We start from the raw sequence: 16,016 nt of genomic DNA on the forward strand, positions 1-16,016 counted from the left end.
TGCCTTCTAAAAGAAGCTATCGAAGGAAAGATAGATGGGCGGATAGAAGTGACAAGAAGACGAGGAAGAAGACGTAAGAAGATGCTGGATGACCTTGGGGACAGAAGAGGATACTGTCATTTGAAGGAGAAAGCTCTAGATCGCATTAAGTGGAGGAATTGTTTTGAAAGAGACTGTGGACCTGTCATCTTGACAGATTACTGATGATGATGATGATTCAAACTTTACATATGAAGGATTCCTATAGGACCAAAATAATTTTATGGTTTAGAGCTGGTAAGATGAAACTTTTTGATGTAGGGTAGCATTAACCCTTTCACAGTCAGGTTCATGTTACACAGATGAAAATTAAATATTAGTGTTTTGTAGTGATTACAAGAATTCATATCTTTGAACATTTAATAGAGTTTTTGCATGCATTTATGGAAATCTAAAATAATTATGGTTTCACATAAGAATATACCACACATTCTGACACCCTCAGAGTTTCTGAGTGAGCAGTATTCTTGAAAACAAGAAATGCATACAGCATAAGCTTGGTGGAATATACCACAATCGTTTTTTTAAATGATGATGACAAGTTTCAAACTAGTAATAAGAAGGCAGGCAAACACTGGTGGACTCTGCTGCTGTAGTTAACTCTCCACTGTGTTCTAATTAGAAAGGCATGGGAAAGTTTTTAATGCGACCAACAGACAACTGTGTTGTATCATGAGAGGGTCACAATATTGAGATATGGAAATTTGTGTCATAACCATGAAAATTAAACAGGGGGCCAAAACTTGTATGTAATCTCTCAGTAATTAAACATTGTTTTATATTTCCTGCATAGCGGTTTTACATCTTTTCATAGCGGCATCTCAACTATATCTCCATAATTTATGAATCTCATAATAACAGGCTTGCACTGCACTGTCTCCACATATCATTCGTTGCTGTACATAAGGATAATTAACGTTATATACAATATTTTCACTCAGGGACCATATGTTTTGACCAAAGTGATCATTAGATATATTATTCCCTTGTCTTATAGGTTACTTATATATTAGGCATGTGCAAGTCTCTAATTTTGTGATCAAAGAAAGAAAGAAAGAAAGAAAGAAAGAAACTTCTCAATATAGATTCAAACTTTAATTCTTCAGGCTTGAAACTCAAGATATTTCTGTTAACTGCTTCTGCTTTGTGCAGCATGGTCTAACGTCAAAACAAATCAGTTACCATATTTACCACAGTGGAAGCAGAGTGAATATAGCAGTACACTGAAAAAAATCTAGTGTTATAAATTACTGCAGTGAAAAAGTTGGTTTACTAGAGATTATACTCAGTGTCACCTCAAATTTCAGTTTTCCCAAATTCTTGTCTTAACCCCATCTCAAACTGAAAAATGTATTCTTGCACATGCCTATTATATACACTATATAAGTTTAATATTTTTTATAACTTACAGAAGAATATTTATAACAGTTAGTTTGAAATGAATGTGATAGAAATATAAAAATTAAAATTTTAATTCTTACATAATAATGTTTATGAGTTTTGCAAAAATATGTTTCACAATTGGTTCCAAATAATAAAACATAATAAAAATATCTCACAATAATTTCATATAACAGACATTTAGCCACACTGTTTTGCAATTATCAATTTAAAGAATACTATGAAAGGAAATTTATGTGTTAAATTAAATCTCACGTGTTTACTTTACTGTTTTTATGGTTTCTTATTTATTTATTTACTTATTTATTTATTACTTCACTCTTTATTTTTTATTCATTTTCATTCATTTATTTATTTATTTACCTTTTGTTTCTAAGAATCTCTAATGTACTATGTATTTCCATGGTAATACATTATTAACATGAATAAGTTTATATGAAGCAGTATTTGTGAGCATCAGCACAGCAATAGGGTATACTTACATGCTTAAAGCATATGATTAAAACACTGAAGGTGAAGTGGAATTCTACATAAACAGAAATACTGTACTGCATTATAGCATTTTTAATCTGGAAGTTGTCAGGACCTTTTATGTTGATGAAAGCAATATAGAAATATAGAAAGTACTTCCAGAATTCCTTATAAACAGATGGTATTATATATATATTAGTAACAAGTTCATTATAGAAGGATGCTGTGTACCTTCATAGCAATTGATAAATGGGTTTCCAGTGAGACCACTTGGACACTGACATACAGCTCTGTGGTTCTTGGCCTGGCATTCTGCATTGGGTGCACATGGGTTAGACACAGTGCATGGATTGATACATTGGTGGTTGAGGCACGTATCACTCTGAGGGCAGTCATCATTGATCTTGCAACCTGGTTCCTCAGCTGCAATATTCAAAACACATGAGGATGAACTCATAGACACAACAGTAATTACCTTTTTGGTCCAATACCCAACATACCTAATATATATGGAATATAAAACTGGATCATGAAAGGTTACAACATTAACCACACAGAAGCTCTCAATCCAAATGAACGATTCATAATATATATCAGACTAAGATTTAGAATTTTGAAACTGAGAAAAATTTGAGAGAATTTGTTTATTTGTATTAATGTTTTCATCACATTTAGAACTAAATTTTATGTACAACTGGATCAAAACATGTTACTATTATGGCACAAACTATAATCATTGCATAATGAAAGAGGATGTTGTAGTATCATATCTTACATCACTTTTCTAAGTCAGAACTAGAGACGCTAAGAGCACAAATTTTTAATCCCTTTCTCCTTGTACAATAAAAAATATAACTACAGCTATCATAAGCTTGATGAAAATGGATCACCAGCATATTAAAGTATGAGTTCAAGTAAAATATCCAGTATTTGAGATATTTGGTTATGCTTCTTACTCTAGACAATAAAATCTGCAAATTTAATATTCATAATATGCAAGAGTTTGGCATTACTTTGATACTTTTAAAAGAACATTATTTAAACATGTGACTTTTAATTATGTCCATCCAAGGGAATATGGTTCACATCAATAACACACATATAATCAAAAAGCTGGAACTCTGCTATATTTCAGATAAAAAGGTTAAATTATAGAAACTATTACGAAATAAATTTAACTGCAAAATTTAACATATGAATATCATTCAGACATAATACAACAAACATTATGATGAATATTTATTATAATAATCCACACTAAATTATTTTCCAAAAGAGTTAATATGTACTTGATTATGTCTATTAATTGTAACACAGTATGAAAATTATACTTTAAAATTAAACTGGTGTGCTGCTGTTTTGACAAGAAAAATGTGAATATCTAAATTATACAAATTGCATGGAAGGAATCAAACTGCTAACAACCTGAAATATGTCAGTGGTTAATCTGTGCTTTCATTAACGCTAGTCACTAAATGTGTGAATTTGTCAGTGATGTTAATGAAGGCATAAAAATGTTAATGATGCTAGCCATTTAAATCTTCCAGTACCATTCTGGTGACCTGTAAAATACATAACAAATGTTAATATTGCAAAACTGGTTCATATGATTACAGAAATTACACAGTTCCTGAGATTTGCTATAAGCAGCTTTCATTTAAAAAACTGCTCACACTGCAGATTTAATTTCATTTTAATTTTTACTCATATTGTAAATCAATATATATTGTACAGAGTGCATAATTTTTCAGCAAAGTGTGATCAACAGAATTACTAGGTTTTTGGACTTTTTCCATTGTCCAGAATTCTAGGTAATAGAGGACACGACATTTTGGAAACTGGATCTGTTTCTGTCTTCCTTTCTCTCCTGAAGATGGAAACAGATCCAGTTTCTGAAACGTCGTGTCCTCTATTACCTAGAATTCCAGATGATGGAAAAAGTCTAAAAACCTAGTCATTCCATGTGTCATCCACCATCGTCAGAACCCTTTAGAATCTATAAAGTGTGATCAAATTGAGGAGGATGAGATGGTTGGGGCACATAGCATGCATGTATCATATAGATAAGAGATGCACAGAGTTTTAGTTGAGAAACATGATGAGCAGAGACTACTTTGGCAACCAAGGTGACAATACAAACATAATATTAAAGAGAACCTTAAATAAATAGAATATTAGGATATGAATGGAGTCATCTGACTCAGGATAGGAACCAATGATGAGCTCTTGTGAGCATGGTGACAAAACTTTGGGTTTCATAAAAAGCAGGCAACTTCTTGAACAGCTGAGAGACTATCAGCTGTTGAAGGACTCTGCTCCACAAAGTTAGCTACTTTGCTACACAATGTATATAATACATTCTGTAATAATTGGTATGTCACCTCTTATTGCAGAGTGTTAGTGGGTGTTACACTGTGCGGAAAGATGGTGATCTTGGATGTTGATGTGAAGATGGACAGGAGAAAGGATTTAAGCCCTGATCATGGCCCCCTTTTGATATTTTTCTATTTGAATAGAAATACCAGAGAAAAGCAAGGAAAGCCAGGGTGATTCAGATCTGAAACAGATTCCTTCCAAATACAAAGCTAATGCTTATGGTAACAGGTAAAGGACTGAAAATTCCTCCTATGTAACTAAATTAAATATTTTATGAGTTCTGATAACATGTTAGAAACTACAAATTTAAGTTTACATATCTGCTAAGAAAGCAGCTGTAGAAAATCTTTTGAGATTTCACAGTAGTCAGTAAATTTCATCGCTCCATTTTTCTAGATTTTGGATGTGAAGTTGCATAATATAAATTCTATATCTACAGTATGTACAGGTATATGTATATAATGCATCACGAAATATGAAATGATGAATCCTGTCTCTGCCTAGTTTTGGGAAATGTTTGCTCCAACTCAGTTTAGAAAATTTTTATCATAATATCCCCTAGATAAAAACAAATCTATATTGTACCTGTTATTTTGAAACTTGGTCTCTTGTCCTACGGGAAGACCATAGATTAAGGGTGCTTGAGAACAAAGTAGTGAAAAGAATATTTAAGTCTCAGAGAGTGGAAGTACCAGAAGAATGGAGATTACATAATGAAAAGCTTCAAAATTTGTATTCTTCACCAGATGATATTAGAATGATAAAAATACATAAAATTTTAGTCAAAAAAGTGTGAAGGGAAGAGACAACTTAGGAGACCTGTGTGTGGATGAGAGGATGATACTAAAGTGGATTTTAAAAAAGTAAGGAGTTGCGAGAATCTGGACTGGACTGACCTGGCTCAGGATAGGACCCAACTGCCAACTCTTACAAACGGGGTAATGTACCTTCAGGTCCCATAAATAGGAGGGAATTTCCTGACAATGTGACTGATTATTTGCTGTTCAAGAAGGCCTTCATTCATGGAGTTAATTGGCACAGTATCATAGCAAAGTTATCTCAACATAGAGACAACAGCATGTCAGCTTTGAACCAAAAGCCACACTTTGTACTAAGAAAACATACCTGGTTTGCATTCAACATCTGCATCTCCAACAAAGCCTGGCAAACAACTACATGACATTGTTCTAAGTGGCAATGTATCAACCACAGTACAAGCAGCATTTGCAGCACATGGTTTTGTCTCTACGCATGGGTTGCGACATGTTCCACTGAAGCAAGCCAGCTTACTGGCGCAGTCAGCATCCACTACACACTGAGGTTCCACAGGAGGTTCTGAAAACAAGTGCAAATGATTAATTTCACTCGACATATTTCTTCTTCTATGCGTAACATGGCATACATTCTCTGACCTGTACTGATTCCATGTTCTGAAATCAGAACTCCCTGAATTTGGAACTGGCCCACTTCAAGGACACAGCAACAGAATAATGTGTAAGAAGAATTTTGTGCTCCTCACAAATGGCAGGAATGCAGTACCTTCTCTTAAGCAAATAATTTTCAATTAATTTTAAAAGGCTGGTTTTCTCACCTATGGTACAACTGACATGAGGATTGCCAACATATCCAGGTGGACACTGACATGTTGCCTGATGGTTAGTCACCGTACATAATGCACCTCCTCCGCAACTGCAGGGATTCTCACAACGATCACTACGACAAGCTAAGCTGTATGGACATTCATCATCACTGGTACATTCAGGTCTGCTACAGAGTATAAGAGGATCTCCACGATAACTGTCTGGACAATAGCAGCGAGCACGATGGTTACTGTCAGCTCTACATATTGCATTAACTCCACATTGTGTATAAGAGCATGGATCTTCACACTGGCGATTCACACAGGCTTGAGTTGGTGGGCACTCTGAATCAGACCGACATCCAACTGCAAAACAAAGTGACAAGTTAACGGCCTGACACAGGACAGAGTTACTTTTAATGTGCAGTACTAATGCAGTGATTTCTGGCCTAACTTTTTTATGGAATACTAAGGTATTTTTGTGTGAAGTGGAAACTAAATTCTTTCCCTCTCTTGACCTTCCTTACTGCAATAAGGAAAACATAATAGAAATGCTTATTTTAAATGAACCAGGTTTCAGAAAATGAATGAATAAATAGATAATAATAATTTTAAATTCCAACATCTTCATAATATGATTATGATCTGAATGTGATGCAATGATAATAAGAGTAAGTATAATAGTTATATTAGTTTTGTCAAATACAGTGCTTCTCTGTGACAATATAATTTTAAAGACTGGATACCACCTCCAATGATTTTCTAACTAATCAAGGAGTTAACTGAATATAGTGGATTCCTTCTTGATAAGATAATCATTGTTCAGCTATTCAAGAAATTTTATGTTTGTTATGGAACCTGAAAGCTTATTACTAGGGCCCGGATTTTGATGACATGTCATCTTTTTTTTCCTTGTATCCTNAACATGGAAGCAAAGTGTTCTTTCTTTTCTCCTTTAGATCATTTCTCTGGATTTTTTCGGTCATTTTATAGGTCATTTTTTTTAATATTTTCAGGTCATCAAAATCCGGGCCCTGCATAGTACATTTTGGGGTCATATTTTAGGTCATTTCTCTGGATTTTTTCGGTCATTTTTTAAATATTTTGAGGTCATCAAAATCCGGGCCCTGCTTATTACCATGTTGATAAAAACATGCCACTGGTCCTCCTGAACCAGATAAAACCAATCCACATAACTACACCCTATTTAAGATCTAATTTAATATTATCTTTCCATTTATGTGTAGGTCTTACAAATGGTGTTTTCCTTTCAGATTTTCCAAACAATATGCATTTCTTATCACTCCCATGATTTCCAAAGTAACAAAACGTAATTTAATTAACACATTCTGAAATACCATTTCATTTTAAAAATAATTCTCTGTACTATGGATGCAAAATTTAAATTTCAGAAGCAGTCTGTTATTGTACTTACTCTCATAGCACTGGCCTTGGGCACTGCCTGTAAAACCATCTTTACAGACACACAGAGGATGGTGAAGCTGGACATGGCACAAGGCATTTATGCCACAGGTGTTTGGAAACTCAACACATGGATTTCGACATGCCTCATTAATGCATGCCTTGTCATTTGTACATTCTGAGTTGTCTCTGCATTCAGGTTTAGGAACTGAAAAAACACATATACAAGTTGTTATTCTCTTATACTCATTAGATTTACTACATCATAATCATTGCACCTGTTGTGTGTTGCTGATCTCTTACTTCTATTACTGGTATTACAAATGAAAGAAACAGGTTTATCATACTTCTAGTTATGGACAACAGTTCATTCTCTGAACAGGTGACTCAAACTTCTAGGTATGGAAAATAGTCAATTCTCTCAGAAGTCTTTACTTGACTACTTGAAATAAACGGCCTTTCCTCACATGAACCTTGCAGCATTTGCAACTCTAAAAATAGAGATGATCTAGATTGATCTAGATGGCCATGGAGTAGTTGTATATTTGTAGTGTAGTGTGAAATGTCTTAATGTAATTGTAATATTGATAGAAATGGCAATTTATGGTACTTAATACACAAATCCCTGTCAGTGCCATGTGATGTTCTATGCCAGTATATTTACCAACTCTAATACCTTTATGCCTCAAAAATGTAATTAAGTAGAACATGTGTATTTCGTACAAACATAACCCAACTTTTGGGCAAGTGACGTCAGTGTTTCAACTCAACTAGATGTTAAGGTTGTAAATATGGACACTGTGAAATGGGGATCTGGTGGTGTTGTCAGAAATTGTGGATAAAGTGTTGTTCGCAAATTTCGTAAGTGTGGGAAACGTGCTGTAATATTTCACTATATAACATAGCATGTAAACATACAGTAACATGCCAAAGTGGCTGTGACATAGCTCAAGCGGTTTTTACTGGCTTCCCATTGCGGCAGCCCAGATTCGATCCTGGGTTGGTCAAGTGGGATTTGTGGTGGACAAAGTGGTGCTGGTGTAGGTTTTCTCTGAGGAGTTCGGTTTCCCCTGCCAATCTTCATTCCACCAATTGCTCCACAATCACCCTCATCTATCATCTGGGGCTGGTACAATAGGCCAGAAGTGGCCGCAGCACAAGGGACTTAGTCCCACCCCACTAGCAACAAAAAACTCTAAAAATAGCAGAAGGCAAGTACTCTACATAACAAAGATTTCTGTTTCAAAAACCACAAGTCTTGGAAATTTCTAAATAATAAGAGTACAAAATGTCTCAGTTTTCATGCAAATATTGACTTTCTGAACATTATCCAACATCTAGTTTTTATTTAAAAACAATGTTTTGAAGACTGGACTCTGTATCCATCCACAGCCTACTCAGTTCGACCCATTTGACAGAGCTACAGATGTTTAAGAAGTCAATAACTGTATTAATATATACTTCATCACAAATTTTTAGATCTGACTCAGTTTTCATGCTCATGTCATCTTTCAATAAAATATTGGACAACAGTTAAAATGTAGCATAGTGCTTGTGGCACAGCACTTATCAGATGAATCTTCAAACCCAAAGAAACATAGCAAAATTAAGTCACGAGGTAACTAGAGAACCTTCATTTTTAGAAATAAATTGTTTCTTCTATGGTTAATAAATTCAAGGATAGACAGTTTATTTTATTTTAAGTTACTGCTAACATACAGCAATCTATTAGGTCTACTACTTCAAAGTGTTCCTCATTTATGTCTATCTAATTTTGTACAATATGCACTATGCCATCAAACTTATGTAATAGAGTATGCTAAATTACTGCTGTAAGAAAATGCACAATGTTGTCCTGTCAACTTGATGTATTTTGGATTCCCAAGTTATTGCATTGTAAGCAGATTCTGTTTCTTGTTACTTATGCAGCTCACAACGTTTTAGTCATATTCTGTCAAATCAAAACTTATAAGAGTATTATTTTCTGTAACACCATTTAGTTCTGTAGGAGTTTACTATCATTTTTCAGGAAGGTACTGCTTCTATCTTCATGGTTCGACAGTGACCCAAGCAAGAAACCAGCAAAAAGCAGGCTACTTTCTTGTTTGGCTCACTATTCTTTAAATTGAAAAAAGTTATCACCAAAATTGCTATTACACAGACAGATAAAAGATGTTCTTATATATAATCTTTGCTGCTGTAATTATTATCGGTTTGAGATGCACTTACATATACACTTTGTTGTCGACTTACGACCTATGCGACTTATGACCACAAAAAAAATGAAAAATAAAAGATGATTAAAATGTAAAACATTTTAAAAATAAATTATAAAGATGATAAAAAGATTATAAAGGTTAAAAAATACTGTTAATAAATATATGGCTGACATACGACCAGATCCACTTACAAGCTGTCAGTCAGAATGGAAGTCGGTCGTTAAGTCGACGACCAAGTGTATATGCCATAATTTCTTTGAACTAATATACTACATATTGGCATGATAAGATATTATAAGACATTTCTTCTTTCTATTGGATGTGAATATTTAACATGCAAAATTCTGAAGAATATTGTCTTCTGGGGTATAACTTCAGATGATCTGTTGGAAATCAACTGATGTTTCAGAGAAACATGACATCTCCATTATCAAGATTGAAGAATAAGCCAAGCAAGATACCAGCATAAAAGCAGGTGGCTGACTTTCATTGGATTACACAGCGTTATACCCCGGAAGATAGTAGTCTTCACAACCACTGCTGTGAAAACCTCAAATGATAACTTAAAATTCTGTTTTGAAGAACTGAATGCAGTCAGTAAGTTCAGTTGATAACGAAACACGTTACAATATATATGAGATGCTTACCTGGCTGTGCAGGTTGTAGTTGGCATGAAATGCGAGGTGATCCAACATATCCCTCTGGACATGAACATACTGGATTGTGATTTACAACTTGACACAGGGCATTAATACCACAGGCATCTACACAAGGATCACGACACTTTTGAGCAAAGCATGCCTTGTTTCGAGGACAATCCTGGTTGATGACACACTCGGGATATGTGCAGGCAGCAGCTCCATTGACAACACGGCATTGACCATTTACATTACATGGTGATGGGTTACATGGGTCAGCAGGAGGTGCTGGGAAACGAAAGTCACACAGTGTGTAAGGCATTTGTCTAGGTCACCATACAGAAGTGGGCATCAAAATTGAATACCTCTACATTTAAATTATAAGCGTTTGGCCTCTACTTGTATGGGAGGTGACTGTCTTTAACAGTGGTGATTATAATGCCCAATTTCTAAGATACATTAAATTGCTTTGTGAAAACTGTAGAATTTTCAAGAAAGCCACTGAATGGTATTATGAATTTTGTCACAGAGTCAGCACACAGGCATACAGCAAAATAAATTAGAAAAATGCTCCTGATTAAGACCAACAGATCTTGATTTTTAAACTAATGATATGAAATATAATTGTCTCATGTTTTCTCACACATATGATGTGACGCATGCAATTAAACAATCTTCTAGAAGCTTTAATATTTAGATCTATGACAATTATAACAGTTAGTAAAATGGAATGTGACTTACTGATCTAACAAACAGGACATGGCACTTATGGTAAGGAAACAAGGAAGACAATTTCAATTTATCGTGAGTTTAAATGATGTCCTTTGTTCTAGTAATACTGGAAATATCTAGATGCATGTTGACTCTTCTCAGTCATGATCAATACTTTTTAAGAGAATGTCTTTCATGAAGAAACTGAATTCACTCTCTTGTCATCATGTGACAATCCAAGCAGGACTCTTATACATATCATTATAAAAGTAATTTAAACACAACACACTTATCTAGAAACAAAGGTTTCATATTGCAATTAAATATTTCAGGACAGTTATGGTCAGAGAGCAACACAACATATGTGTGAAATTTAGTAGCTTTTATGCAACCTAATAAGTCAGGGAGTAACAAGTTTTTAATATAAGAAATGATAAATTCAGTGCAAATTTAAAAATAAATACAGTACATTATAGATACATTATGGAATTATACACTTCTGCATAACACTGGCATATTACTAGCAACCAGTTTTGTTTAATTATGCATAAAGATGTGTTACATAAACAATGTGGACTTACGTGGTTGATCTTTGCATTCTACAAATGGATCTCCTACTGTAGGTGGTGGACAACTACAAATGGGACTATGGTTGATAACTTGGCAACGTGCTCCATAGCCACACACTCCTGGACATGGGTCAATGCATTTTGTGTTCGCACATGCTTTGTCTCGGGGGCAGTCTGAGCTAATGACACACTCTGGGCGACAGCCGCTGCCACTTGGACTGCCATGGAATCCAGGTAAGCATTCACAGAATGCGTTTCCACCTGAAGCTTGACAACGTGTGTTGGTTCCACAAGGTGAAGGATTACATGGGTTAACTTCGGGTTGTTCTGGAATTACAAAAATACATTTGGAAATAATTACATAGAATTCAATATAATAATACTGAGTTCCATTGTTGAAGGAATTATGCAAAAAGAAGATAAAAAATAAAAACAAAAGATATGACTCTTCATGAACGATGAGAGATTCAGGCAAGGTAAACATTACATTAGATTTAATTATGGCAGTATTCATCCTATATTCAATTTGAAGGAGAATTAATATATACCTGCATTATCCCTGAGAGTTTATGCATAAACCAGTTATTTGGGAAAATCATTATAGGATTTCTATTTATATGGAACACTAAAGAACAACAGCCTGCTGAAGTTAATGGTAAACTAAAATTGTTAATATAGGAAACATGTTTATTAAAGGCTATATGAATCTAGAGAATGCAATTCCATATTGGAAGAAATACAAACACAATATAGAATGAAGTTATTTAGAAGAACCATAAAGTTTAAAAGTTTTATAATAAAGCATAATGTGGTTTAGGGATATTTAGGCTACAACATCATCATTATTCAAAAACAACTTATAGGCACTGTATCCCTAATTAATGTAAAGTCAGGTAAGAGTACATTCATTAACAAAAAAATTTTAAGTTCCAGAAGCAATGATGTCAACCTTATTGAAGAAGTACTTAATAGTCTTGATGGACAAACTAAACTAAGTGAAGACCATATTCTTCTGCAAGAACACATTTCCCAGTGGTGTTTCATGTCACATCTCATATAATATTCCTCTTTATTTCATAGCAGAATCTACTATCTAGGAGCAATCATATTATTTTGATGCTGAATATTCATAAAATTAACAGGAGGCATATACAGGTAGAATTTACTCAGACATGTCTTATGCTATGCATGAAGATGTGAATTCAAGCAGTAATAAATATATATTTGCATCGCATTACTTACACTGGCCTATCACGTGTCCGCTTGGGTATCCTACTGGTTTCAGTTAGAGCGCTTAACACAGTTTTACTGAACTTGGTGCACATTTTGAAAAAGTAAGAAACGTTCCAGATTTTCATAAATTAAGCCATATTCCGTGATAAACATTAACCATACTTCGCACATCCATATCACATATTATCAATAGTAACAGAAGAGACATGATACAATGAAACAAAAGACTGCTTCTTCTTAGTGGCCTGTTCAATAACTTATGGTCATGCAATATGTTAACAGTTGACAATTTGTTGCTATGGTTAACCCATGATTGTGCAATTTCAGAGCTTCATCTGATGGTTACAGTTCAATTTATATAAAGACAATTTTCATTAATTAAATATAAACTTATGAAGCAAGTTAACAGAACTTTAGAAAATGAAGCAAAGTTAAAATGTCTTGGAAAGATAGTGACAACAAGAAACTGGTTAATGGAAAATTAAGAGCGGATTCTGCAATACATTGTACAAAGAGAAAAAATTTAATCATGATGTCACATTCAAGAAGGTAAGAAGAAACACATAAAAACAAAAATCTAATAACAACTTATATGTGAATAGTACCAAAAATATAACGGCGAACCCCAGAAGAAAAACACCACCTACAATACGCAACAAATAACACAGAATTTTACATTGTAGTGATGAGAGAATTTTTAAAAATTCAAAATCTTTTTACTATTTTATTAATAACATGTATTATGATGATTATGATTAATACTAATATGGATAATAATGTGAAATAAATTTAATGAAACTGCCTGAGGATGGTCCAAATTATGGACCGAAACATGTAGCAGTTATTAAATAAAACCAATGTAAACAATTAGATTGATTTATTTTGAAACATTTGTTGTGTTGATGACCAGAGTATCACAAATCGTAAAAGAACATAACACTTTGGAAAATGGATCAGTTTCCATCCTTAGGTGTAAGGTTTGGGTGGTATCTATTCAGTTTTGTCTGTTACATGGAGTAGTCTCGATCACTGCATCTTGTCCAGCTCTATCTATCAGGTCCAACTGAGTATGTACCTCCCCACCTTTATGCCTCAGAACAAAGACAGATTCAGTTTCTAACACATTAGGTTGTTTTATAATATTAGATGATGCAGAAAGTTTAGAAATTCCTTCAGTAATTCTAAGTAAAATACACTGATGTCAGAACCCTTTAGAACTTATCAGTAAATACTGTCTCTTTTTCAGAACAGAAAGATTTTTGTGTTTAATTATGTCTGACCATATGGTGTCATGCTGATTCTGCAAGTCTTCAGCATATGGTATCAACAATTTTGCTTGAAATATGCATATATCTTTATGGGTTATAATGATACATGGTCAATGGTGTAAAAATTTGCAGGAATGTTATAATGACTACAGACAGAGAGAAAAGGGTGGATGGAGAGATCAGTATTATTCTTTAATACTGGAATGAGGTTGAATCAGTGAAGAAAATAGAATACAGTATGAAATTAAAATTAAATAAGAAAGATTTCTGTTTTGTGTCTCAAGTACTTAAAAATACTTTTTAACTCATGTTTAGATTTATTATAAGTCGTTTCAATATTTCGTGAAAGATCTTTCTTACTCTGTGCAAGGTCTAAAACAGGGTCATGCATACTATTCATAGCAGATAGTCAAAATTAGGGTTGTGGGAACTACAGCAGGTCATATTATCTTTAGATCGGTTGAAAGATTCAAATTATATTATCCTCTAAGAGACAGGCCATTTAAATTCCCGTAATGCAGACGGCCGGAGTTAATTTAAATGTCCGCCATTGTAGAGTAATAAAAATTGTAAGCATGTTACTGAAAATGCTGTGATTTCTACAATTTTTGTGATAAACGAACGAAATAAACGCTGCTTTTATCTAAAAAGGATATAGAATCAGATATTGTAATTTACAGTTTTAGAATCTATAAAAATTGTTACACTGATTCCAAAAAAAAATTCCTAATTTTGAGCGTCTGTCCACAAACATGCATAAAGTTTCTGCACAAAACGTTCCTGCAGTATAAATTCATGCTGCTGACACACTATCTTACTATGTCTTATCTGGCAAGAGGAGAGGAAATTTATGTTTGTATTGCACATTCTCCAGTCCTGTCGACCTTTCTGTAAGCACGAGTGTGGCGAAGTCTTATCCTACTTTGCCCTTATGAAACTCTGCTTGTTTATATCTCGGACTAAACACATTGAGTTACTGTTTTTCGAATATCCCTGCAAAGCCCCTTGCTTCCTCGACCCTTCAAAGTCATCTGTACCGCATTCTGAATGGTGTGATTTATGAGCGGCCTCTCAATTTTGGCTTCTTCCATATGAAATGGGGCTATGGTGGATAGTTGAAATTGCGATGTTTTATAAACGTTACGATTAGGGGAGGCCACTCAACATCACTGGCCTACTTCCTGTAATACGAGAGTGAGGTGTCGTGTGTGCTCTTCGCTTGGGAAATGGAGTTACATATGGATAAAGTGCATGAATTGCGACGTTGGACTCTGCATTCAGTTAGATGACGTAGGAGGGAAAACTGTCTACTTATAAAGCGGGTGCCCAAAAGTAATGTAAGTAGAACATGAATTTCTATCTTAAAATTAGATTTTAAAACACTGTGCACACGCGTGGACTGCACGTACCCATACAGTGTCGCACGGCCACTCGGCTATACTTTAAAGGTCCCCATATGCCATGTGGCATATGGTGTCGCTAGGCTCTTAAAGGTTATATTAACAAAAGTATACCAAATATGCAAATTACCTTTCACAGAGATGTCATTCAGATACTCAAAAGAAATAGGGCATGAATGTATGGACTGGACTCAGCTGCCTGATCACAGTACTCAGTTGTAGGTCGTTGTAACATGGTAATTTCTCTTTAGGTCTGAGAGTATTACCTTCTGGAAGTTATGCCATATTGTCTGGTATAATTTCACTGAGATTTCAGATGAACTTACTGCATCCACCTTCACAGTTGAAGAGCAAGATAATCAAGCAACAAGCAAAAAGCAAGCAGCAGACTGAGTGAGCTACGTGTGGAAGATATGGCTAAATATAGGCCTAGAGTAGGAAAGGACTGTGGTCCCTAAAAGGGCCACACATGCAAAATCAATACATGTAAGAAGGCAGAACAGAAGTGGCATAAGTGACAAATGACCATTATGGTGGGCTTGAAGAGCAAGAGGGGCTGTAGGCAGGGCAGTGAGGGATGAAAGGAGTAAGCAACATGGAAAGAGATGTTAACAAAGCTGATGAAAGAAAGAAGCTTCTGTAGAAACAGTAGCAAGGAAAGCTCAGGTGGATGGGTGTTCTGATATGGGG

The 16,016-nt window shown here is 34.6% G+C and overlaps 1 protein-coding gene and 1 long non-coding RNA gene across 3 annotated transcripts in view; one reads left to right on the plus strand and one right to left on the minus strand.

Moving 5' to 3' along the window:
* LOC111870586 overlaps positions 1-16,016 on the minus strand; it is a 107,189-nt gene that overhangs the window by 46,851 nt on the left and 44,322 nt on the right. For both annotated transcript variants that reach the window (XM_033753905.1, XM_033753906.1), the window contains 6 exons: positions 11,438-11,752; positions 10,155-10,433; positions 7,302-7,496; positions 5,879-6,232; positions 5,413-5,622; positions 2,143-2,334 (listed from right to left, as the gene is read on the minus strand). In XM_033753905.1, the coding sequence (XP_033609796.1) occupies positions 2,143-2,334; positions 5,413-5,622; positions 5,879-6,232; positions 7,302-7,496; positions 10,155-10,433; positions 11,438-11,752 (1,545 nt within the window). The remainder of the gene's footprint in view (positions 1-2,142; positions 2,335-5,412; positions 5,623-5,878; positions 6,233-7,301; positions 7,497-10,154; positions 10,434-11,437; positions 11,753-16,016) is intronic.
* LOC117282804 lies at positions 7,820-11,552 on the plus strand. The gene is made up of 3 exons (XR_004513685.1): positions 7,820-8,149; positions 9,917-10,104; positions 11,480-11,552. It is a non-coding gene; the product is annotated as an uncharacterized LOC117282804 (long non-coding RNA).

The sequence above is a fragment of the Cryptotermes secundus genome, unplaced genomic scaffold, assembly GCF_002891405.2.
Source record: "Cryptotermes secundus unplaced genomic scaffold, Csec_1.0 scaffold248, whole genome shotgun sequence".
NCBI classification, from domain to species: Eukaryota; Metazoa; Arthropoda; class Insecta; order Blattodea; family Kalotermitidae; genus Cryptotermes; species Cryptotermes secundus.